This window comes from Pleurodeles waltl, chromosome 10 (assembly GCF_031143425.1).
Source record: "Pleurodeles waltl isolate 20211129_DDA chromosome 10, aPleWal1.hap1.20221129, whole genome shotgun sequence".
In the NCBI taxonomy this organism is placed as follows: Eukaryota; Metazoa; Chordata; class Amphibia; order Caudata; family Salamandridae; genus Pleurodeles; species Pleurodeles waltl.
Genome location: NC_090449.1, coordinates 1,078,059,643 through 1,078,085,059, shown reverse-complemented (window position 1 = coordinate 1,078,085,059; position 25,417 = coordinate 1,078,059,643). Strand labels below are relative to the sequence as shown.

Below are 25,417 nucleotides of genomic sequence, written 5' to 3'. Positions count from 1 at the left end.
TCGAGCCCATGCATTCATGTCCATTGACATATTTGGTCTTAAAGACTGTTTTCTTAATTGCAATCACATCTGCTAGGAGGGTTGGGGAACTTCAAGCCCTTTCTATTAAACCTCCTTTTACCATGTTTTTCCCGGATAAAGTGGTGCTGAAAACCAGGGCGGCGTTTCTGCCGAAAGTTGTCACTCCTTATCATAAAGGGCAGTCTATTACCCTACCCTCGTTCTACCCTCCTCCCCACCCTTCTAAAGATGAGGAGAGGCTCCACAGGTTGGACCCTAAGAGGGTGCTGAGTTTCTACCTGGAGAGGACTAAGGACTTTCAACTGGATGATCAGCTGTTCATAGGGTATGTTGGACAGCAAAAGGGCAGAGCGGTCCAGAAACGAACACTCTCCAGGTGGGTCATCTTGTGTATTAGGATCTGTTACTCTCTGGCGAAGAAAGTCCCTCCTGAAGGTATCAGGGCCCATTCTACTAGGGCTAAGTCTGCTTCCTCAGCCCTAGCGAGAGGTGTTCCGTTAGTAGATATATGCAAAGCGGCAACTTGAGCGTCCCTACATACCTTCGTAAAACATTATTGTTTGGACTCTGAAGTGAGGAGGGACGGTCATTTTGCTCGTTCGGTATTGCAAGATTTCTTGGTGTAATCAGACGGGCACCCACCACTGAGTGCGGTTTGAAAGCATTGAAAAATATATTTTTTTATTACTTGCAATGTGTTTATTAATTAATAATTGTTGAAAGTGTGTCTTTATATACTTTTGTTTATTTGGTTACAACTGTTTTCATTAATTAGTATTGTTTACTCCTTATTTTCATGTTTATATAGTTATTCATAATTTTTTATTTATTTCATTTTTAAAAGTACTTTTGCATTGATTTTCATTCCTTTATATTGATTTTTCATAACTGTCACCTTTGTGACGGAGTAACCCGTCCACCAATATCTAAATCACGCCCTTAGTTTTCTCTGCCCCGCTAAGGTTCAGCAACTTCCTTAGGGTTACTCAGGGGCATAATTGTGAGCAGCGTGCGTCATGTTTGCACCAAACCGTAAGTCATGTTTTGTAAAACATTCAGAGCCGCTGTGCATGGATTGCAGTAGATCCAAAAATATGCAGTAATGCAACGCAGCACAAACCGCAGCATTGCCTTGCTCTGCCCTGGGGAGGGGGTCCAGGGTCATTGCATTGGGTGTTCCCACGTAACTCCCATGGTTCTTGATGCATTCCCAGATTTACCAAACTTGGTAAACCTGGCAGTGAGCCAAACAGATACCCCTCCCAGGGCAGAGGACAAATAGAGCATCCCCCGGACCCCCACTTACCGCATGCCAGAAGGAACCATACAGGGAGCAGGGCCAGGGCTGCTGGGCTGTTCATCATCACCTGCAGGGCTACAGGGAAGGAAGTGTGCACTGCTCCATCCTCGGGTCCTCATCCCTGACGCCAGGGTGAGAGGAGACTCTACCTGCAGGAAGAGAGAGAGGGGGATGTGAGAGGTGAAGGAGGAGAGAGAGGGCTGTGAGAGGTGAACGAGGAGAGAGGGGGCTGTGAGAGGTAAAGAATGAGAGAAAGAGGGCTCTGAGAGGTGAAGAAGAGGGGCTGTGAGAGGTAAAAAAGAGAGAGAGAGAGGGCTGTGAGAGGTGAAGGAGAGGGGCTGTGAGAGGTGAAGAAGGAGAGAGGGGGCTGTGAGAGGTGAAGAAGAGGGGCTGTGAGAGGTAAAGAAGGAGAGAGGGGGCTGTGAGAGGTAAAGAATGAGAGAGAGAGGGCTGTTAGAGGTGAAGAAGAGAGGGATAGGGCTGTGAGAGGTGAAGAAGGAGAGAGGGGGCTGTGAGAGGTAAAGAATGAAAGAGAGAGGGCTGTTAGAGGTGAAGAGGAGGGGCTGTGAGAGGTAAAAAAGAGAGAGAGAGAGAGGGCTGTGAGAGGTGAAGGAGAGGGGCTGTGAGAGGTGAAGAAGGAGAGAGGGGGCTGTGAGAGGTGAAGAAGAGGGGCTGTGAGAGGTAAAGAAGGAGAGAGGGGGCTGTGAGAGTGAAGGAGGAGAGAGGGGGCTGTGAGAGGTGGAGGAGAGAGGGGGCTGTGAGAGGTGGAGAGAGGGGGCTGTGAGGTAAAGGAGGAGAGAGAGGGCTGTGAGAGGTGAAGGGGAGGGGGGCTGTGAGAGGTGAAGGAGAGAGAGGGGGCTGTGAGAGGTGAAGAGGGATAGAAGGGGCTGTGAGAGGTGAAGGAGAGGGGGCTGTGAGAGGTGAAGAAGAGAGAGAGAGGGCTGTGAGAGGTGAAGAATGAGAGAGGGGGCTGTGAGAGATGAAGGAGAGGGCTGTGAGAGGTGAAGAAGAGAGAGAGAGGGCTGTTAGAGGTGAAGGGGAGAGGGGCTGTGAGAGGTGAAGAAGGAGAGGGGGCTGTGAGAGGTGAAGGAGAGAGGGGGCTGTGAGAGGTGAAGGAGAGAGGGGGCTGTGAAAGGTAAAGGGAGAGAGAGAGGTCTGTGAGAGGTAAAGAAGGATAGAGGGGGCTGTGAGAGGTGAAGGAGAGAGGGCTGTGAGAGGTGAAGGGAAGAGGGGTCTGTGAGAGGTGAAGGAGAGAGGGGGCTGTGAGAGGTGAAGGAGGAGAGATGGGGCTGTGAGAGGTAAAGGGGGACAGAGAGGGCTGTGAGAGGTGAAGGGGAGAGGGGGCTGTGAGAGGTGAAGGAGAGAGGGGGATGTGAGAGGTAAAGGGGGAGAGAGGGGGCTGTGAGAGGTGAAGGAAAGAGGGGGCTGTGAGAGGTGAAGGGGGAGAGGGGGCTGTGAGAGTCGAAGGAGGAGAGAGGGGCTGTGAGAGGTGAAGAAGGAGAGAGGGGGCTGTGAGAGGTGAAGAAAGAGAGAGGGGACTGTGAGAGGTGAAGGAAGAGAGGGGGCTGTGAGAGGTGATGAAAGAGAGAGGGGACTTTGAGAGGTGAAGGAGAGAGGGGGCTGTGAGAGGTAAAGGAGGAGAGAGGGGGCTGTTAGAGGTGAAGGAGGAGAGGGGGCTGTGAGAGGTGAAGGAGGAGAGACGGGCTGTGAGAGGTGAAGAAGGAGAGAGGGGGCTGTGAGGGGTGAAGGGGAGAGGGTGCTGTGAGAGGTGAAGGAGAGAGGGGACTGTGAGAGGTGAAGGAGAGGGGGCTGTGAGAGGTGAAGGAGAGGGGGTAACCGTGGGGGCAGGTGGGGGTGGGTTGACCGTGGGAGCAGGTGGTGGTGACCTGGGGGTAACCGTGAGGGTTGGTGGGGGTGACCATGGGAGCAGGTGGGGGTGACCGTGGGGGCAGTTTGGGGGGTGACCATGGCTGCAGGTGGGGGTGACCGTGCGGGCAGCTGGGAGGTGACCATGGGTACAGGTGGGGTGATCGTGGGCGTGACCGTTGGGGCAGGTGGGGGTGACCGTGGGGGCAGGTGGGGGTGACCGTGGGGGCAGGTGGGGGAGGGGATGGCTGTGGGGACAGGTGGGGTGGGAATGATCGTGGGGGCAAGAGGGGGTGCCCCTCCCACCCTCCCTCCACCTACTGACCACACCAGAAACGAGGCCAGGCCGCCCTCCTGGTTATGCCCCCCGTGTTCACCTGGTGCCACCCCCCCCAATCTCCCACCTTATCCTTAATGCTCCACAGGGGGGCAGTTCATCACTCCATCCTACCACCAGCCCTCGCCCTGGGGGGGGTGAACATATCTTCATTTAACTGTATTTTATTCCATGCATTTCCATCATTTAATTATCTTGTCTCGAACCTACACACTTACTCATTAAAAATGTTCACTATCTTACTCTAATGAAGTGATATAACATTATTCAATTGGAACCTAATTAATTGGGTCAGCCTCAACCTAACGCTCATTCAACCTCTGAACTAGGTTGAATATTAAGGGCCAGATTTAAGAAAAGTGACGCCCCCAACGCCACCAGGGGGCAGATCTAAGAGCCCCTAGCGCCTCCTGGCACCACAATAGTGTCATTTTTTTAAGCTAATAGGGCCCCAACAGGCCAAAATCACTGCGCCAAATTTATAGTGTCGCAATGCATGCACTTTGCCACTTTGTAACCCTTTGCGCTACATTATGCCTGCGCCAGATATAATGTACACAAAGGGGGCGTTCCCTCGTTAGGGGGCTGAAAAAATGGCGCAAAGAAATCAAAGAGATTTCTTTGTGTCAACTGTTTCAGCACTTTTAACGCCTGCTCAGAGCAGGCATTACAAGGAGGCACACCACTGTTTACAAGGTGCCTCAGTGGGCTTTGCAGGAATAGCGTCAACATATTTCACGCTAATCCCTCAAAGCTCCGAACTAACGTATAAAATTCTGGCGCTAGTTCTCTTACTACCGCCATGGTGCGCCGTATCCCAGATATGGCGCACACATGGTGGTGTTAGGGGGTCGTTAAGGGGTGCACAAAAAGTGGCCCCATGTGGAGCTTTGCAGGGTTAGAGTAAAAGTGTTTGACCCTAATCCTGCACAGTACCCTGAGGCGCTTTGAAGCAATGGTCTGCCTCCTTTTAACACCTGCGCTGAGCACAAGGAGGCGCCGGTGCAGTGGTTTTCAAAGTTTTTAATGCCACACCCCAAGTGAAAACAAAATCATCACCCCGCCCCAGACTTTTTCACAATTTTTCTATTAAGTTGTTAATGTTTAAATAGCTCTAGACTTATTTAAACATTACAATTAAATTCTGTTACCTTTTAAAAAATGCAATAAATTGTTTCCAGCATAAAACAAAGGCATGCTATTTCCATGCTGCTTCTTTTTGCCAGAGTCTGCCCCCCGCCTGGAATCACTTGAGACCCCCCTATTGGGGCCCACCCCCCTAAGTTTGAAGAATCCTGCTAGGGGCTCTTAAACCTGCCCCTAAGTGTTGAATAAGGTATCTTGATCCTAGCAAAGCATTGTTTAATAATAAATGTTACAATGTAATTAAATTACTTTAACTTGATTTTATAAAAACGCCAAACCTTTTCCTAACCCTAAAGCTAGCAGCAAGTACTGTACAACACCCCCTCACTCGGTACTGTACAGTACTCACCCCAAGTACTGTACAACACCCCCTCACTCAGTACTGTAGAGTACTCACCCCAAGTACTGTACAACACCCCCACACTCCGTACTTAACGGTACTCACCCCAAGTACTGTACAACACCCCCACACTCAGTACTGAACAGTACTCACCCCAAGTACTGTACAACACCCCCTCACTCAGTACTGTACAGTACTCACCCCAAGTACTGTACAACACCCCCACACTCCGTACTTAACGGTACTCACCCCAAGTACTGTACAACATCCCCTCACTCAGTACTCTACAGTACTCACCCCAAGTACTGTACAACACCTCCTCACTCAGTACTGTACAGTACTCACCCCAAGTACAGTACAACACCCCCACACTCCGTACTTAACAGTACTCACCCCAAGTACTGTACAACACCCCCACACTCATTACTGAACAGTACTCACCCCAGCAGCAAGTACATTACAACCCCCTCCACACTTAGTACTGAACAGTACCCATCCCAGCAGCAAGTACTGTACAACACCCCCACACTCAGTATTGAACAGACCTCACCCCAGTGGCAAGTACTGTACAACACCCCCACACTCAGTACTGTACAGTAGGCACCCCAAGTACTGTACAACACCCCAACACTCAGTACTGTACAGTACTCCCCCCAGCAGCAAGTACTGTACAACACCCCCTCACTCAGTACTGTACAGTACTCACCCCAAGTACTGTACAACACCCCTTCACTCAGTACTGTACAGTACTCACCCCAAGTACTGTACAACACCCCCTCACTCAGTACTGTACAGTACTCACCCCAGCAGCAAGTACTGTATAACAGCCCCACACTCAGTAATGTACAGTACCCTAAGTAACAAGTACTGTACAACACCCCCACACTCAGTACTGTACAGTAATCACCCTAGCAGCAAGTACTGTACAACACCCCCCACTCAATACTGTTCAGTACTCACCCCAGCAGCAAGTACTGTACAACACCTCCACACTCAGTACTGTACCGTAGTCACCCTAGCAGCCAGTACTGTACCCCACTCTCTGTACTATACAGTACTCATCCCCAGCAGCAAGTACTGTACGACTCCCCAACACTCTGTACTGTACAGTACTCACCCCAGCAGCACGTACTGTACAACAGCCCCCCACATTCAGTACTGTACAGTATTCACCCAAGCAGCAAGTACTGTGCAAAAGCCCCCCACACTCAGTACTGTAGAGTATACACCCCAGAAGGCAGCACTGCACGTTCCCATGTTGTCTTTCAGAGCTCCCAGTTGTCTTTAGTGATGACCCGGAGCTATGCTCCAGGGGGTGCAGTGTCTCTTCACACACACACCTGGGGGATTGTATACCTGAGGTGTGGTAGTTGTGTGTGTCACACACCCTCCCTTCCACTTCAGCTCAGCAATCCTTCCCCCCTGCGGGTGTGTGGTGCGGTAAGCTGTGTGTGTCACACACCCTCCCTTCCACTGTGTGGTGCAGTAAGTTGTGCGTGTCACACACGCTCCCTTCCACTTCAGCTCAGCACTCCTTCCCCCCTGCGGGTGTGTGGTGTGGTAGTTGTGTGTGTCACACACCCTTCCTTCCACTCCAGCTCAGCACTACTTTCCCCTGCGGGTGTGTGATGTGGTAAGTTGTGCGTGTCACACACGCTCCCTTCCACTCCAGCTCAACACTACTTCCCTCCTGCAGCGGTGTGGTGCAGTAAGTTGTGTGTGTCACACACCCTCCCTTCCACTGTGTGGTGTGGTAAGTTATGCGTGTCACACAGCCTCCCCTCCACTCCAGCTCAGCACTACGTCCGCCTTGTGGGTGTGTGGTGCGGTAAGTTGTGCGTGTCACACACGCTCCTTCCACTCCACCTCAGCACTCCTTCCCCCCTGCGGGTGTGTGGTGCGGTAAGTTGTGCGTGTCACACACCCTCCCTTCCACTCCAGCTCAAGACTCCTTCCCCCCTGTGGGTGTGTGGTGCGGTAAATTGTGGGTGTCACACACCCTCCCTTCCACTCCAGCTCAGCACTACTTCCACCCTGCAGGTGTGTGGTGCGGTAAGTTGTGTGTGCCACACACCTTCCCTTCCTCGCCAGCTCAGCACTACTTCCCCCCTGCGGGTGTGTGGTGCAGTAAGTTGTGTGTGTCACACACGCTCCCTTCCACTCCAGCTCAGCACTACTTCTCCCCTGTGGGTGTGTGGTGCGGTAAGTGGTGTGTGTCACACACCCTCCCTTCCACTCCAGCTCAACACTACTTCCCCCTGCAGGTGTGTGGTGTGGTAGTTGTGTGTCACACACCCTTCCTTCCACTCCAGCTCAGCACTACTTCCCCCTGCGGGTGTGTGATGTGGTAAGTTGTGCGTGTCACACACGCTCCCTTCCACTCCAGCTCAACACTACTTCCCTCCGGCAGTGGTGTGGTGCAGTAAGTTGTGTGTGTCACACACCCTCCCTTCCACTGTGTGATGTGGTAAGTTGTGCGTGTCACACAGCCTCCCCTCCAGCTCAGCACTCCTTCCCTCCTGCGGGTGTGTGGTGGGGTAAGTTGTGGGTGTCACACACCCTCCCTTCCACTCCAGCTCAGCACTACTTCCCCCCTGCGGGTGTGTGGTGCGGTAAGTTGTGTGTGTCACTCACCTTCTCTTCCATGCCAGCTCAGCACTACTCCCCCCTGCGGGTGTGTGGTGCAGTAAGTTGTGTGTGTCACACATGCTCCCTTCCACTCCAGCTCAGCACTACTTCTCCCCTGTGGGTGTGTGGTGCTGTAAGTGGTGTGTGTCACACACCCTCCCTTCCACTCCAGCTCAACACTACTTCCCCCTGCAGGTGTGTGGTGTTGTAGTTGTGTGTGTCACACACCCTCCCTTCCACTCCAGATCAGCACTACTTCTCCCTGCGGGTGTGTGGTGCGGTAAGTTGTGTGTGTCACACATGCTCCCTTGCACTCCAGCTCAACACTACTTCCCTCCTGCGGGTGTGTGGTGCGGTAAGTTGTGCGTGTCACACACCCCCCCTTCCACTCCAGCTCAGCACTACTTCCCCCCTGCGGGTGTGTGGTGCGGTAAGCTGTGTGTGTCACACACCCTCCCTTCCACTGTGTGGTGCAGTAAGTTGTGCGTGTCACACACGCTCCCTTCCACTCCAGCTCAGCACTACTTCCCCCCTGCGGGTGTGTGGTGTGGTAAGTTGTGTGTGTCACACACCCTCACTTCCACTCCAGCTCAGCACTACTTCCCCCTGCGGGTGTGTGGTGTGGTAAGTTGTGCTTGTCACACAGCCTCCCTTCCACTCCAGCTCAGCACTCCTTCCCCCCTGTGGGTGTGTGGTGCGGTAAGTTGTGGGAGTCACACACGCTCCCTTCTACTCCAGCTGAACACTACTTCCCTCCTGCGGGTATGTGGTGCGGTAAGTTGTGCATGTCACACACCCTCCCTTCCACTCCAGCTCAGTACTACTTCCCCCTGCTGGTGCGGTAATGTGGGCAGTTGTGCGTGTCACACACCCTACCTTCCACTCCAGCTCAGCACTACTTCCGCCCTGCCGGTGTGTGGTGCGGTAAGTTGTGTGTGTCACACACCCTCCCTTCCACTGTGTGGTGCGGTTAGTTGTGTGTGTTACACACCCTCCATTCCACTCCAGCTCAGCACTACTTCCGCCCTGCATGTGTGTGGTGCGGTAAGTTGTGTGTGTCACACACTCTCCTTCCACTCCAGCTCAGCACTCCTTCCCCCCTGCGGGTGCGTAGTGCGGTAAGTTGTGTGTGTCACACACCTTCCCTTCCACGCCGGATCAGCACTACTTCCCCCCTGCGGGTTTGTGGTGCAGTAAGTTGTGTGTGTCACACACGCTCCCTTCCACTCCAGCTAACCACTACTTCTCCCCTGTGGGTGTGTGGTGCGGTAAGTGGGGTGTGTCACACACTCTCCCTTCCACTCCATCTCAGCACTACTTCCCCCTGTGGGTGTGTGATGCGGTAAGTTGTGCGTGTCACACATGCTCTCTTCCACTCCAGCTCAACACTACTTCCCTCCTGCGGATGTGTGGTGCAGTAAGTTGTGCGTGTCACACACCCTCCCTTCCACTCCAGCTCAGCACTACTTCCCCCCTGGGGGTGTGTGGTGCGGTAAGTTGTGTGTGTCACACACCCTCCCTTCCACTGTGTGGTGCGGTAAGTTGTGTGTGTCACAAACCCTCCCTCCCACTGTGTGGTGCGGTAAGTTGTGCGTGTCACACATGCTCCCTTCCACTCCAGCTCAGCACTACTTTCCCCTGGCAGGAGTGTGGTGTGGTAAGTTGTGCGTGTCACACATGCTTCCTTCCACTCCAGTTCAGCACTAGTTCCCCCCTGCGGGTGTGTGGTGTGGTAAGTTGTGTGTCACACACTATCCCTTCCACTCCAGCTCAGCACTACTTCCCCCTGTGGGGGTGTGGTGCAGTAAGTTCGTAGTTAGCTCTTCTCTCTTTGAAACATACGGCAACCTCTGCTACCTATCTCTGTTCACTCATTCACCTCACTCCGGGTACTTTTTAAGGATTTTGGGGGCCCCAGGCCAATGATAATTTGGGGCGTACTGCACAGAACAACTCTGAATTTATTATCCATTTTCAGCTCATTCACGCCCTCAGCAGCTATGGTCTCATTATTTAGAATCCACTTTGTTGATCCCCCAAACTTTAAGGAGATCCCCAGTCCTTCATGGAGCCTCCATTTAGTGCAAGGCCTTTGAATATCTATGAGATATTGGAGACCTAGTAGTCCATTTTCATATTGTGCAGGGGGCCCTACTCATGTTTGCGTTATACCACTGTCTGGTAGTTCCTGAAAGCTTGGTGATGGGGCCCCTGGAAAGGTGGGGGTCCTGGGCCAGAGCCCACTTTGCCCACGCCTTAAAATGTCTCTGTCTCACTCAAAGCGCCTGTGGCGAGAAGTGACAATCCCCCCCATTAAAGCACCCTGAAGCCACCACCCTCACTCCAATCGCCTGTGGCGAGATGTGATGCTCCTGCTACTATAGCACACTGAAGACACCTCCATGTGCTACACCACAGCAGTTGCAGAGTATCTCAGGCCACGCAGCCACCTTTGGACACCTCACCCCACACGGCGTCCCGGTTACCCACATAGCCGCTTCGTCAAGGGAAGTAAGCGCTATATAAATGCAATTTAAACACATAGCCACCAACAGAAGCCTCTAACCACAGAACACTGCCACCTCTGCCCTAGTTCGGCTTCAACCCTGGGATCCCAGGGCAGAAGGAGGACAGAGGGACATGGTACTTTTACAAAATGAGCTGAAACAGCAGGTCTCGAGGCTACATTCAGGCCAGGCTGTGTCTAAACTTAGAATCAAAACTAGGAGAACCAGATCACTAACTGGCAGGTCCTGAGAGGCCAAGCTGTGTGATGAGAGGGGCCATGCTCTGTGCTGAGAAAGGTCAGCCTGTGTGGTAAGAGAGGCCAGGCTATGTGGTAAGAGAGGCCAGGTTGTGTGGGAAGAGAGGCCATGCTGTGTGGTGAGAGAGGCCAGGCTGTGTGGCAAGGGAGGCCAGGCTGTGTGGTAAGGGAGGCCAGGCTGTGTGGTAAGGGAGGCCAGGCTGTGTGGTAAGGGAGGCCAGGCTGTGTGGTAAGGGAGGCCAGGCTGTGTGGTAAGAGAGGTCAGGCTGTGTGGTAAGAGAGGCCAGGCTCTGTGGTAGGAGAGGCCAGGCTGTGTGGTGAGAGAGGCCAGGCTGTGAGGTAAGAGAGGTCAGGCTCTGTGGTAGGAGAGGCCAGGCTGTGTGGTAAGAGGCCAGGCTGTGTGGTAAGAGAGGCCAGGCTGTGTGGTGAGAAAAGCCAGGCTGAGTGGTGAGAGAGGCCAGCCTGTGTGGTGAGAGAGGCCAGGCTGTGTGGTGAGAGAGGTCAGACTGTGTGGTGAGAGAGGCCAGGCTGTGTGTGAGAGAGGCCAGGCTGTGTGGTGAGAGAGAACAGGCTCTGTGGTGAGAGAGGCCAGCCAGTGTGGTGAGAGAGGCCAGGCTTTGTGGTCAGAGAGGTCAGACTGTCAATCAATCGATCACTGCATTTGTAAAGCGCGCTACATACCCGCAAGGGTCTCAAGGCGCTGGGGAGGGGGGGTGCTACTGGTCGAAGAACCAGGTCTTGAGGAGTCTTCTGAAGGCCAGCAGGTCCTGGGTCTGCCGTAGGATGGTGGGGAGAGTGTTCCAGGTCTTGGTGGCGAGGTAGGAGAAGGATCTGCCGCCGGCGGTGGTTTTTCGGATGCGGGGGACTGTGGCGAGGGCGAGGTTGGCTGAGCGGAGGCTTCGAGTGGGGGTGTGGAAGCTGAGTCGGTTGTTGAGGTAGGTGGGTCCGGTGTTGTGCAGTGCTTTGTGTGCATGGATCAGGAGCTTGAAGGTGATCCTTTTGTTGACAGGGAGCCAGTGCAGGCCTCTCAGATGGAGTGTGATGTGGTTGCGGCGGGGACATCGAGGATGAATCGGGCCGAGGCGTTCTGGATGCGTTGGAGTCGTCTCAGGAGCTTGTTTGTAGTTCCTGAGTAGAGGGCGTTCCCGTAGTCGAGTGTGTTGGTGATGAGGGCCTGGGTAACGTTTTTTCTCGTGTCGAGGGGGATCCATTTGAAGATCCTGCAGAGCATACGGAGGGTGTTGAAGCAGGACGCGGAGACGGCGTTGACTTGCCTGGTCATGGAGAGAGTGGAGTCGAGGATGACCCCCAGGTTGCATGCGTGGTCTGTGGGTTCCGGGGCTGTGCCTAGTGTCGTGGGCCACCAAGAGTCGTCTCAGGCTGATGGGGTGGGTCCGAGAATGAGGACCTCCGTCTTGTCTGAGTTCAGCTTCAGTCTGCTGTCCTTCATCCAGTCGGCTACGGCCTTCATTCCTCGGTGGAGGTTAGCTTTGGCGGTGTGGGGATCTTCAATGAGGGATATGATCAGCTGGGTGTCGTCGGCATAGGAGATGATGTTGAGGTTGTGTTGTCGTGCGACGTGGGTGAGGGGGGCCATGTAGATATTGAACAGTGTCGGGCTGAGGGAGGATCCCTGTGGGACACCGCAGATGATCTCAGTGGTTTTGGAGCGGAAGGGTGGGAGGCAGACGCTCTGGGTTCTGCCAGAGAGGAAGGATGTGGTCGAGGCCAGGGCCTTCTCTTGGATACCGGCGTCATGGAGGCGTGCTGATAGGGTGCGGTGGCAGACCGTGTCAAAGGCTGCTGATAGGTCCAGGAGGATGAGGGCGGCTGTTTCTCCTTTGTCCATCAGGGTCCGGATGTCGTCAGTGGCGGCGATGAGGGCGGTCTCGGTGCTGTGGTTACTGCGAAAACCGGATTGGGAAGGGTCCAGGATGTTGTTGACTTCGAGGTAGCAGGTCAGCTGTTTGTTGACAATCTTCTCGGTCACTTTTGCCGGGAAAGGGAGCAGGGAGATGGGCCGGAAATTCTTGAGGTCCTTGGGGTCCGCCTCGGGCTTCTTCAGAAGGGCGTTGATCTCGGCGTGCTTCCAGCTTTCTGTGAAGGTTGCTGTCTCGAAGGAACAGTTGATTGTTTTCCAGAGGTGGGGCGCGATGGCTGCGCTGGCTTTGTTGAAGACGTGGTGAGGGCAGGGGTCCGATGGGGATCCGGAGTGGATGGAGTTCATGGTTTTGATGGTGTCTTCGTCGCTGACGCTGGACCAGACGGTCAGGCGACTGGTGCGAGTGGTAGTCGCAGGGGTGGTGGACTCAGTGGTGGGTGCGGGGGGGTCGGGGTTGAAGCTGTCGTGGATGTTGGTGATCTTGCGGTGGAAGAAGGTGGCCAGGGAGTCGTACAGGTCTTGAGATGGCGGGATGGTGTTGGTGATGGAGCTGGGGTTGGAGAGTTCTTTCACGATGCTGAAGAGCTCTTTGGTGTTGTGTGCGTTGTTGTCTAGGCGGTCCTTGAAGGCGGTCTTCTTGGCAGTCCTGATGAGTTGGTGATGTCTGCGGGTGGCGCTCTTGAGGGCTGTGTGGTTGTCTGGTGTTCGGTCGTGGAGCCATTTCTTCTCCAGCTTCCGACAGGTGTGCTTCGAGAGCCGGAGGTCCTCGGTGAACCAGGCGGCTTTCTTGTTGGTGTGGTTGGTTATAAAGGTCTTGAGAGGGGCGAGGGTGTTGGCGCAGTCGTTGATCCATTGTGTCAGGTTGGTCGCGGTGGTGTCTGGGTCGGTGGGGTCGGTGGGTGGTCTCAGGGCGAGGACGGTAGTCAGTTGGTCCTCGGTGACCTTGCCCCAGCAGCGGCGTGGTAGCTGTTGGGTGCGGTGGTGTGTGGTGGGTTTTCTGAAGGTGAAGTGGACGCATCTGTGGTCGGTCCAGTGTGGTTCGGTGGTGTGGTTGAAGGAGACGTGGGGGCTTGCGGAGAAGATGGGGTCGAGCGTGTGTCCAGCGGCGTGAGTGGGTGTTGTTACTGTAGGAAAGTACCATCTTGCCTGGCATGTTACCCCCATTTTTCACTGTATATATGTTGTTTTAGTTGGATGTGTCACTGGGACCCTGCCAGCCAGGGCACCAGTGCTCATAAGTCTGCCTGAATGTGTTACCTGTGTAGTGACTAACTGTCTCACTGAGGCTCTGCTATCCAGAACCTCAGTGGTTATGCTCTCTCATGTCTTTCAAATTGTCACTAACAGGCTAGTGACCAATTTTACCAATTTACATTGGCTTACTGGAACACCCCTATAATTCCCTAGTATATGGTACTGAGGTACCCAGGGTATTGGGGTTCCAGGAGATCCCTATGGGCTGCAGCATTTCTTTTGCCACCCATAGGGAGCTCTGACAATTCTTACACAGGCCTGCCACTGCAGCCTGAGTGAAATAACGTCCACGTTATTTCACAGCCATTTTACACTGCACTTAAGTAACTTATAAGTTACCTATATGTCTAACCTTTACCTGGTAAAGGTTAGGTGCAAAGTTACTTAGTGTGAGGGCACCCTGGCACTAGCCAAGGTGCCCCCACATTGTTCAGGGCCAATTCCCCGGACTTTGTGAGTGCGGGGACACCATTACACGCGTGCACTACATATAGGTCACTACCTATATGTAGCTTCACAATGGTAACTCCGAATATGGCCATGTAACATGTCTATGATCATGGAATTGCCCCCTCTATGTCATCCTGCCATAGTTGGCACAATCCCATGATCCCAGTGGTCTGTAGCACAGACCCTGGTACTGCCAAACTGCCTTTTCAGGGGTTTCACTGCAGCTGCTGCTGCTGCCAACCCCTCAGACAGGTTTCTGCCCTCCTGGGGTCCAGCCAGGCTTGTCCCAGGATGGCAGAACAAAGGACTTCCTCTGAGAGAGGGTGTTACACCCTCTCCCTTTGGAAAATGGTGTGAAGGCAGGGGAGGAGTAGCCTCCCCCAGCCTCTGGAAATGCTTTCATCGGCACATTTGGTGCCCATTTCTGCATAAGCCAGTCTACACCGGTTCAGGGACCCCTTAGCCCTGCTATGGCGCGAAACTGGACAAAGGAAAGGGGAGTGACCACTCCCCTGACCTGCACCTCCCTTGGGAGGTGTCCAGAGCTCCTCCAGTGTGCTCCAGACCTCTGCCATCTTGGAAACAGAGGTGCTGCTGGCACACTGGACTGCTCTGAGTGGCCAGTGCCACCAGGTGATGTCAGAGACTCCTTCTGATAGGCTCCTTCAGGTGTTGCTAGCCTATCCTCTCTCCTAAGTAGCCAAACCCTCTTTTCTGGCTATTTAGGGTCTCTGCTTTGGGGATTTCCTTAGATAACGAATGCAAGAGCTCATCCGAGTTCCTCTGCATCTCTCTCTTCACCTTCTGCCAAGGAATCGACTGCTGACCGCGCTGGAAGCCTGCAAAACTGCAACAAAGTAGCTAAGACGACTACTGCAACTCTGTAACGCTGATCCTGCCGCCTTCTCGACTGTTTTCCTGGTGGTGCATGCTGTGGGGGTAGTCTGCCTCCTCTCTGCACTAGAAGCTGCGAAGAAATCTCCTGTGGGTCGAGGGAATCTTCCCCCTGCAACCGCAGGCACCAAAGAACTGCATTACCGGTCCCTTGGGTCTCCTCTCAGCACGACGAGCGAGGTCCCTTGAATCCAGCAACTCTGTCCAAGTGACTCCCACAGTCCAGTGACTCTTCAGTCCAAGTTTGGTGGAGGTAAGTCCTTGCCTCCCCACGCCAGACTGCATTGCTGGGAACCACGACTTTTGCAGCTACTCTGGCCCCTGTGCACTTCCGGCGGAAATCCTTTGTGCACAGCCAAGCCTGGGTCCATGGCACTCTAACCTGCATTGCACGACTTTCTAAGTTGGTCCCCGGCGACGTGGGACTCCTTTGTGCAACTTCGGGTGAGCACCGTTTCACGCATCCTAATAGTGCCTGTTTCTGGCACTTTTCTGGGTGCTACCTGCTGCTGAGAGGGCTCCTTGTCTTGCTCGACGTCCCCTCTGTCTCCTGACGCAATTTGCGACATCCTGGTCCCTCCTGGGCCACAGCAGCATCCAAAAACGCTAACCGCACAATTTGCAGCTAGCAAGGCTTGTTGGCGGTCTTTCGGCGGGAAAACACTTCTGCACAACTCTCCACGGTGTGAGGGATCCGTCCTTCAAAGGGGAAGTCTCTAGCCCTTGTCGTTCTTGCAGAAACCTAAGCTTCTTCTGTCCAGTAGAAGCTTCTTTGCACCCACAGCTGGCATTTCCTGGGCATCTGCCCATCTCCGACTTGCTTGTGACTTTTGGACTTGGTCCCCTTGTTCCACATGTACCCTCGACTGGAAATCCATTGTTGTTGCATTGCTGGTTTGTGTCTTTCCTGCAGAATTCCCCTATCACGACTTCTATGTCCTTTGGGGAACTTTAGTGCACTTTGCACTCACTTTTCAAGGTCTTGGGGTGGGCTATTTTTCTAACCCTCACTATTTTCTAATAGTCCCAGCGACCCTCTACAAGGTCACATAGGTTTGGGGTCCATTCGTGGTTCGCATTCCACTTTTGGAGTATATGGTTTGTGTTGCCCCTATCCCTATGTGTCCCCATTGCATCCTATTGTAACTATACATTGTTTGCACTGTTTTCTAAGACTATACTGCATATTTTTGGTATTGTGTACATATATCTTGTGTATATTTGCTATCCTCATACTGAGGGTACACTCTGAGATACTTTGGCATATTGTCATAAAAATAAAGTACCTTTATTTTTAGTATATCTGTGTATTGTGTTTTCTTATGATATTGTGCAAGTGACACTAGTGGTACTGTAGGAGCTTCACTCGTCTCCTAGTTCAGCCTAAGCTGCTCTGCTAAGCTACCATTATCTATCAGCCTATGCTGCTAGACACCCTATACACTAATAAGGGATAACTGGGCCTGGTGCAAGGTGTAAGTACCCCTTGGTACTCACTACAAGCCAGTCCAGCCTCCTACATTGGTTGTGCAGCGGTGGGATAAGTGCTTTGAGACTACTTACCACTCTTGTCATTGTACTTTTCATAAGAGAAAAATATACAAAACAAGTTCAGTGTATGTACACATAACTAAAAAGCTTTGCATTTCCTCTTTTCACTCTTTTCTAAATGCTGAAAAGTACAGCTAAACTTTCTAAAAGTTCTTAAAAGTTTAAAAAGTTTTTTTTCTCTCTTTCTAAAAGTTCTGAAGAACTTTTTTCTTCACTTTTTCTGTCACTTAAACTCTTTCTAAAATGTATGGCACAGGCCAAGCTGTTGATCTGTCCAAACTTGCATATGACCACCTTAGCTGGAAAGGAGCAAGGAGTCTCTGTATAGAAAGAGGTTTGAGTGTAGGGAAGAATCCTTCTTTGGAATTGTTACTTAACATGCTTAGAGAACAAGATAAGGCCAAAGGGGCCACATCTGTTGAAAAAGTAGCTAATGGTTCCCAATCTGATCCAGGGACTCCCCCAGGAAAAGATTCAGGAAAGAAACTTCCCAGCCTGCCCATTACTAGACAGTCTAGCATAGTTGGTACTGATGTGGAGGTACACCATACAAATAGTGTTATCTCACATCATAGCAAGAGCATTGCTTCTCACCACAGTAGAACTGATGTTTCTGTTAGCCAAGCTGTTAGGGTGCCTTCTGTAAGGGACAGGTCTCCTTCTGTCCATTCTCACCATACTTCTGTGTCTAGAAATGTCCCTCCCTCCCACCCTGATGACAGATTGTTAGAAAGGGAGCTCAATAGATTGAGAGTGGAACAAACCAGACTGAAGCTCAAGAAGCAACAGCTGGATTTGGATAGACAGACCTTAGAAGTAGAGAAGGAGAGACAGAAACTGGGTTTAGAAACCCATGGTGGCAGCAGCAGAATTCCCCATAGTCATCCTGCAAAAGAGCATGATTCCAGGAATCTGCACAAGATAGTTCCCCCTTATAAGGAGGGGGATGACATTAACAAGTGGTTTGCTGCTCTTGAGAGGGCCTGTGCTGTACAGGATGTCCCTCAAAGGCAGTGGGCTGCTATCCTATGGCTATCATTTAGTGGAAAAGGTAGGGATAGGCTCCTTACTGTGAAAGAAAGTGAAGCCAATGATTACAAAGTTCTTAAGAATGCACTCCTGTATGGTTATGGCTTAACCACTGAACAATATAGGATAAAGTTCAGAGAGAACAAAAAGGAGTCTTCACAAGACTGGGTTGATTTCATTGACCATTCAGTGAAGGCCTTGGAGGGGTGGTTACATGGCAGTAAAGTTACTGATTATGACAGCCTGTATAACTTGATCCTGAGAGAGCATATTCTTAATAATTGTGTGTCTGATTTGTTGCACCAGTACTTGGTGGACTCTGATCTGACCTCTCCCCAAGAATTGGGAAAGAAGGCAGACAAATGGGTCAGAACAAGGGTGAACAGAAAAGTTCATACAGGGGGTGACAAAGATGGCAACAAGAAGAAGGATGGTAAGTCTTCAGACAAGGGTGGGGACAAATCTAAAAATGAGTCTTCATCAGGCCCACAAAAACACTCTGGTGGGGGTGGTGGGCCCAAATCCTCTTCTAATCAAAACAAAGAATAGAAACCATGGTGCTATTTATGTAAAATAAAAGGCCATTGGACAACAGATCCCAGTTGTCCAAAGAAAAGCACCAAGCCTCCTACCACTACAACCCCTACTGCTACACCTAGTGTCCCTACTAATAGCAGTGGTGGTGGGAGCAAACCTACTAATAGCCAATCCAAGGGAGTAGCTGGGCTCACTATTGGTAACTTAGTTGGGGTTGGTCTGATTAGGGAGACCACAGAGGCTGTGGTAGTCTCTGAGGGGGCTATTGATTTAGCCACCTTAGTTGCTTGTCCCCTTAACATGGATAAGTACAAGCAACTACCCCTAATAAATGGTGTTGAGGTTCAGGCCTACAGGGACACAGGTGCCAGTGTCAAAATGGTGATAGAGAAACTGGTCCACCCTGAACAACACCTACTTGGTCACCAGTACCAAGTAACCGATGCTCACAACAACACACTTAGCCACCCCATGGCTGTTGGAAATCTCAACTGGTGGGGGGGGTTACTGGTCCAAAGAAAGTTGTGGTAGCCTCAGATTTACCTGTAGACTGTCTACTAGGAAATGATTTGGAGACATCAGCTTGGTCAGATGTGGAGTTGGAGGCCCATACAGCAATGCTGGGCATCCCAGGGCATATTTTTGCTTTAACCAGGGCTCAGGCCAAAAAGCAAAAAGGACAGGGAAGCTTGGATCCTGGAACAATGGACCAAGTGCTCCCTAAAGCCAAGGCTAGTAGAAGTAAAGCACTTCCTACTATCCCTCCCTCTACAGTGGATTCTTGTTCTGAGGAAGAAGAATTTCCACCCTGTGCAGAACCTACACCAGAGGAGCTGGAAGCAGATACTGCTGAGCTTTTGGGTGAAGGGGGGCCTGCCAGGGAGGAGCTGAGTGTGGCACAGCAAACCTGTCCCAAACTAGAGGGTCTAAGACAGCAAGCTGTCAAACAAGCTAATGGGGATGTCAGTGACTCTCACAGAGTTTACTGGGAGGACAACCTCTTGTACACTGAGGCAAGGGATCCTAAACCTGGAGCTGCCAGGAGATTAGTGATTCCTCAGGAGTACAGAAAGTTCCTCCTAACTCTTGCTCACGACATTCCCCTGGCTGGACATTCGGGGCAAATGAAAACTTGGGACAGGCTTGTTCCCTTGTTTCATTGGCCTAGAATGTCTGACGGCACAAAAGAGTTTTGTAAGTCCTGTGAAACCTGTCAAGCCAGTGGCAAGACAGGTGGCACCCCAAAGGCACCCCTTATTCCACTGCCTGTGGTTGGGGTTCCCTTTGAAAGGGTAGGGGTTGACATAGTTGGCCCCCTTGACCCTCCTACTGCTTCAGGTAATAGGTTTATCTTGGTGGTAGTGGACCATGCCACAAGATATCCTGAAGCAATTCCTTTAAGGACCACTACAGCTCCTGCAGTGGCAAAGGCCCTCCTGGGAATATTTTCCAGGGTGGGCTTCCCAAAGGAAGTAGTATCAGACAGGGGAAGCAATTTCATGTCTGCATACTTAAAGGCCATGTGGAAGGAGTGTGGTGTGACTTACAAGTTCACTACACCCTATCATCCACAAACAAATGGACTGGTGGAGAGGTTTAACAAAACTCTAAAAGGCATGATTATGGGTCTCCCTGAAAAACTCCGCAGGATATGGGATATCCTGTTACCATGCCTCCTTTTTGCCTACAGGGAGGTACCCCAGAAAGGAGTGGGCTTCAGCCCCTTTGAACTCCTCTTTGGACACAATGTTAGGGGTCCACCAACACTTGTCAAGGAGGGTTGGGAACAACCTTTAAAAGCTCCAAAACAAGATATTGTGGATTATGTACTTGGCCTCAGATCAAGAATGGCTGAGTATATGAAAAAGGCCAGTAAAAACCATCAGGCCAGCCAAGAGCTCCAGAAGCAATGGCATGACCAGAAGGCTATTTTGGTTCAGTACCAACCAGGACAGAAAGTGTGGGTCTTGGAGCCTGTGGCCCCAAGAGCACTCCAAGATAAATGGAGTGGACCCCACACACTTGTTGAGAAAAAGGGTGAAGTCACCTACTTAGTTGACTTAGGCACTGCCAGGAGTCCCCTTAGGGTGCTCCATGTCAATCGCCTGAAACCCTACTATGACAGGGCTGATCTCACCCTGCTCATGGCAACTGATGAGGGACAGGAAGAAGACAGTGATCCTCTTCCTGATCTCTTCTCTTCCACAGAACAAGATGCTCTAGTGGAAGGTGTAGTTTTGGCTGATTGTCTTACTGCTGAGCAGAAAGACCATTGCATAAATCTCCTGGATCAGTTTTCTGAACTCTTCTCTACTGTGCCAGGTACCACTTCTTGGTGTGAGCACACTATAGATACTGGAGACAGCTTGCCTGTCAAAAGTAAGATCTATAGGCAGCCTGACCATGTCAGAGACTGCATAAAGCAAGAGGTGCAGAAAATGTTAGAACTAGGAGTGGTTGAGCACTCTGAAAGTCCATGGGCTTCTCCTGTGGTACTTGTACCAAAACCCCATTCCAAAGATGGAAAGAAGGAAATGCGGTTTTGTGTAGACTACAGAGGTCTCAACCAGGTAACCAAAACTGATGCTCACCCTATACCCAGGGCAGATGAGCTCATAGATACAGTGGCATCTGCCAAGTATCTAAGCACTTTTGATTTGACTGCAGGGTATTGGCAGATCAAATTATCAGAAGATGCTAAACCTAAAACTGCATTTTCAACCATTGGAGGCCATTACCAGTTCACAGTAATGCCTTTTGGATTGAAAAATGCACCTGCCACTTTTCAGAGGTTGGTGAACACAGTCCTGCAAGGGCTGGAAGCTTTCAGTGCAACATATTTGGACGATATAGCTGTCTTTAGCTCCAGCTGGGATGATCACCTGGTCCACCTATGGAAAGTTTTGGAGGCCCTGCAAAAGGCAGGCTTCACTATCAAGGCTTCAAAGTGCCAGATAGGGCAGGGTAAGGTGGTTTATCTGGGACACCTTGTTGGTGGGGAACAGATTGCACCACTACAGGGGAAAATCCAAACAATTATTGATTGGGTTCCCCCTACTACTCAGACTCAGGTGAGAGCCTTCCTAGGCCTCACTGGGTATTACAGGAGGTTCATTAAGAACTATGGCTCCATTGCAGCCCCTCTTAATGACCTCACATCCAAGAAAATGCCTAAAAAGGTATTATGGACAGCAAACTGTCAGAAAGCTTTTGAGGAGCTGAAGCAGGCCATGTGCTCTGCACCTGTCCCGAAAAGCCCTTGTTACTCTAAAAAATTCTATGTCCAGACTGATGCATCTGAATTAGGAGTAAGGGCAGTCCTATCACAACTTAATTCTGAGGGCCAGGATCAACCTGTTGCTTTTATTAGTAGGAGGTTGACCCCTAGAGAAAAGCGTTGGTCTGCCATAGAGAGGGAGGCCTTTGCTGTGGTCTGGGCACTGAAGAAGTTGAGGCCATACCTGTTTGGCACTCACTTCATTGTTCAGACAGACCACAAACCTCTACTTTGGCTAAAACAAATGAAAGGTGAAAATCCTAAATTGCTGAGGTGGTCCATATCCCTACAGGGAATGGACTATACAGTGGAACATAGACCTGGGAGTAGCCACTTCAATGCAGATGGACTCTCCAGATATTTCCACTTAGACAATGAAGACTCATCAGGTCATGGCTAGTCTTATTGTCCTTCGTTTGGGGGGGGTTGTGTAGGAAAGTACCATCTTGCCTGGCATGTTACCCCCATTTTTCACTGTATATATGTTGTTTTAGTTGCATGTGTCACTGGGACCCTGCCAGCCAGGGCCCTAGTGCCCATAAGTGTGCCTGAATGTGTTACCTGTGTAGTGACTAACTGTCTCACTGAGGCTCTGCTATCCAGAACCTCAGTGGTTATGCTCTCTCATGTCTTTCAAATTGTCACTAACAGGCTAGTGACCAATTTTACCAATTTACATTGGCTTACTGGAACACCCCTATAATTCCCTAGTATATGGTACTGAGGTACCCAGGGTATTGGGGTTCCAGGAGATCCCTATGAGCTGCAGCATTTCTTTTGCCACCCATAGGGAGCTCTGACAATTCTTACACAGGCCTGCCACTGCAGCCTGAGTGAAATAACGTCCACGTTATTTCATAGCCATTTTACACTGTACTTAAGTAACTTATAAGTCACCTATATGTCTAACCTTTACCTGGTAAAGGTTAGGTGCAAAGTTACTTAGTGTGAGGGCACCCTGGCACTAGCCAAGGTGCCCCCACATTGTTCAGGGCCAATTCCCCGGACTTTGTGAGTGCGGGGACACCATTACCTATATGTAGCTTCACAATTGTAACTCAGAATATGGCCATGTAACATGTCTATGATCATGGAATTGCCCCCTCTATGTCATCCTGGCATAGGTGGCACAATCCCATGATCCCAGTGGTCTGTAGCACAGACCCTGGTACTGCCAAACTGCCTTTTCAGGGGTTTCTCTGCAGCTGCTGCTGCTGCCAACCCCTCAGACAGGTTTCTGTCCTCCTGGGGTCCAGCCAGGCTTGTCCCAGGATGGCAGAACAAAGGACTTCCTCTGAGAGAGGGTGTTACACCCTCTCCCTTTGGAAAATGGTGTGAAGGCAGGGGAGGAGTAGCTTCCCCCAGCCTCTGGAAATGCTTTCATGGGCACATTTGGTGCCCATTTCTGCATAAGCCAGTCTACACCGGTTCAGGGACCCCTTAGCCCTGCTCTGGCGCGAAACTGGACAAAGGAAAGGGGAGTGACCACTCCCCTGACCTGCACCTCCCCTGTGAGGTGTCCAGAGCTCCTCCAGCATGCTCCAGACCTCTGCCATCTTGGAAACAGAGGTGCTGTTGGCACACTGGACTGCTCTGAGTGGCCAGTGCCACCAGGTGACGTCAGAGACTCCTTCTGATAGGCTCCTTCAGGTGTTGCTAGCCTATCCTCTCTCCTAAATAGCCAAACCCTCTTTTCTGGCTATTTAGGGTCTCTGCTTTGGGGATTTCCTTAGATAACGAATGCAAGAGCTCATCCGAGTTCCTCTGCATCTCTCTCTTCACCTTCTGCCAAGGAATCGACTGCTGACCGTGCTGGAAGCCTGCAAAACTGCAACAAAGTAGCTAAGACGACTACTGCAACTCTGTAACGCTGATCCTGCCGCCTTCTCGACTGTTTTCCTGGTGGTGCATGCTGTGGGGGTAGTCTGCCTCCTCTCTGCACTAGAAGCTCCGAAGAAATCTCCCGTGGGTCGACGGAATCTTCCCCCTGTAACCGCAGGCACCAAATAACTGCATTACCAGTCCCTTGGGTCTCCTCTCAGCACAACGAGCGAGGTCCCTTGAATCCAGCAACTCTGTCCAAGTGACTCCCACAGTCCAGTGACTCTTCAGTCCAAGTTTGGTGGAGGTAAGTCCTTGCCTCCCCACGCCAGACTGCATTGCTGGTAACCGCGACTTTTGCAGCTACTCTGGCCCCTGTGCACTTCCGGCGGGAAATCCTTTGTGCACAGCCAAGCCTGGGTCCACGGCACTCTAACCTGCATTGCACGATTTTCTAAGTTGGTCTCCGGCGATGTGGGACTCCTTTGTGCAACTTCGGGTGAGCACTGTTTCACGCATCCTTGTAGTGCCTGTTTCTGGCACTTCTCCGGGTGCTACCTGCTGCTGAGAGGGTTCCTTGTCTTGCTTGACATCCCCTCTGTCTCCTGACGCAATTTGCGACATCCTGGTCCCTCCTGGGCCACAGCAGCATCCAAAAATGCTAACCGCACGATTTGCAGCTAGCAAGGCTTGTTGGCGGTCTTTCGGCGGGAAAACACTTCTGCACGACTCTCCACGGCGTGGGGAATCCGTCCTCCAAAGGGGAAGTCTCTAACCCTTGTCGTTCCTGAAGAAACCTAAGCTTCTTCTGTCCAGTAGAAGCTTCTTTGCACCCACAGCTGGCATTTCCTGGGCATCTGCCCATCTCCGACTTGCTTGTGACTTTTGGACTTGGTCCCCTTGTTCCACAGGTACCCTCGACTGGAAATCCATCGTTGTTGCATTGCTGGTTTGTGTCTTTCCTGCAGAATTCCCCTATCACGACTTCTATGTCCTTTGGGGAACTTTAGTGCACTTTGCACTCACTTTTCAGGGTCTTAGGGTGGGCTATTTTTCTAACCCTCACTATTTTCTAATAGTCCCAGCGACCCTCTACAAGGTCACATAGGTTTGGGGTCCATTCGTGGTTCGCATTCCACTTTTGGAGTATATGGTTTGTTTTGCCCCTATCCCTATGTGTCCCCATTGCATCCTATTGTAACTATACATTGTTTGCACTGTTTTCTAAGACTATACTGCATATTCTTGGTATTGTGTACATATATCTTGTGTATATTTGCTATCCTCATACTGATACTTTGGCATATTGTCATAAAAATAAAGTACCTTTATTTTTAGTATATCTGTGTATTGTGTTTTCTTATGATATTGTGCAAGTGACACTTGTGGTACTGTAGGAGCTTCACTCGTCTCCTAGTTCAGCCTAAGCTGCTCTGCTAAGCTACCATTATCTATCAGCCTATGCTGCTAGACACCCTATACACTAATAAGGGATAACTGGGCCTGGTGTAAGGTGTAAGTACCCCTTGGTACTCACTACAAGCCAGTCCAGCCTCCTACAGTTACGAGCTGTTTGAGTCCGAGGTTGGCGAGGTTGTCGATCAGGGCGGTGGAGTTGGCATTGTTATGTTCTCGAGGTGGAAGTTCAGGTCCCCGAGGAGGATGTAGTCCGTGGAAGCGAGGGCGTGGGTGCTGCTGAGGTCGGCGATGGTGTCACTGAACTGTGGGCGGGGTCCGGGAGGTCTGTAGATGAGAGTTCCTCTGAGGGTGGTGTTGGGATCGGTGTGGATCTGGAAGTGCATGTGCTCGGCGGTGGTGAGGGTGTCATCGGTGTTCGTTGAGATTTTGATGGAGTCTTTGTGGATGATGGCGATTCCTCCTCCCACTCCGTTGGTGCGGTCTCTGGGAGTGAAGGGGGCGGGGCAGCAGGGGCTCAGCAGCAAGGGAAAAACCCAGGGAAAAACCCAGGGGAAAACCCGGGGAATAAACGGCGGAAAAAGACGGCGGGAGAGAGCACAGGGGTACAGAAAGCAAAACACAGGGGCACAGAATGAAAAAACGAAGTGGCACAGAAGCCAAGCGCAGGGGTACAGAAAAAAGGGAGCGAGTAGTCAGGCGGCAAAAGCGGCAACGGAGGTTCAACCCACAGGGGGCTGCGTGGCAGATGGGTGGAGCGACCTGCCTGGTGACAGAGGTCAGAGGTCTGCTGTGTGGTGAGAGAGGTCAGGCTGTGTGGTGAGAGAGGTCAGGCTGTGTGGTGAGAGAGGCCAGGCTCTGTGCTAAGAGAGGTCAGACTGTGTGGTGAGAGAGGCCAGGCTGT

The 25,417-nt window shown here is 51.5% G+C and overlaps 1 protein-coding gene across 2 annotated transcripts in view; it reads right to left on the bottom strand.

Moving 5' to 3' along the window:
- Positions 1–25,417, bottom strand: part of LOC138262275 (uncharacterized) — a 299,128-nt gene that overhangs the window by 258,348 nt on the left and 15,363 nt on the right. For both annotated transcript variants that reach the window (XM_069212160.1, XM_069212161.1), the window contains exon 2: positions 1,328–1,470. In XM_069212160.1, coding sequence (XP_069068261.1) covers positions 1,328–1,385 — 58 coding nt within the window. In that variant the 5' untranslated portion in view covers positions 1,386–1,470. The remainder of the gene's footprint in view (positions 1–1,327; positions 1,471–25,417) is intronic.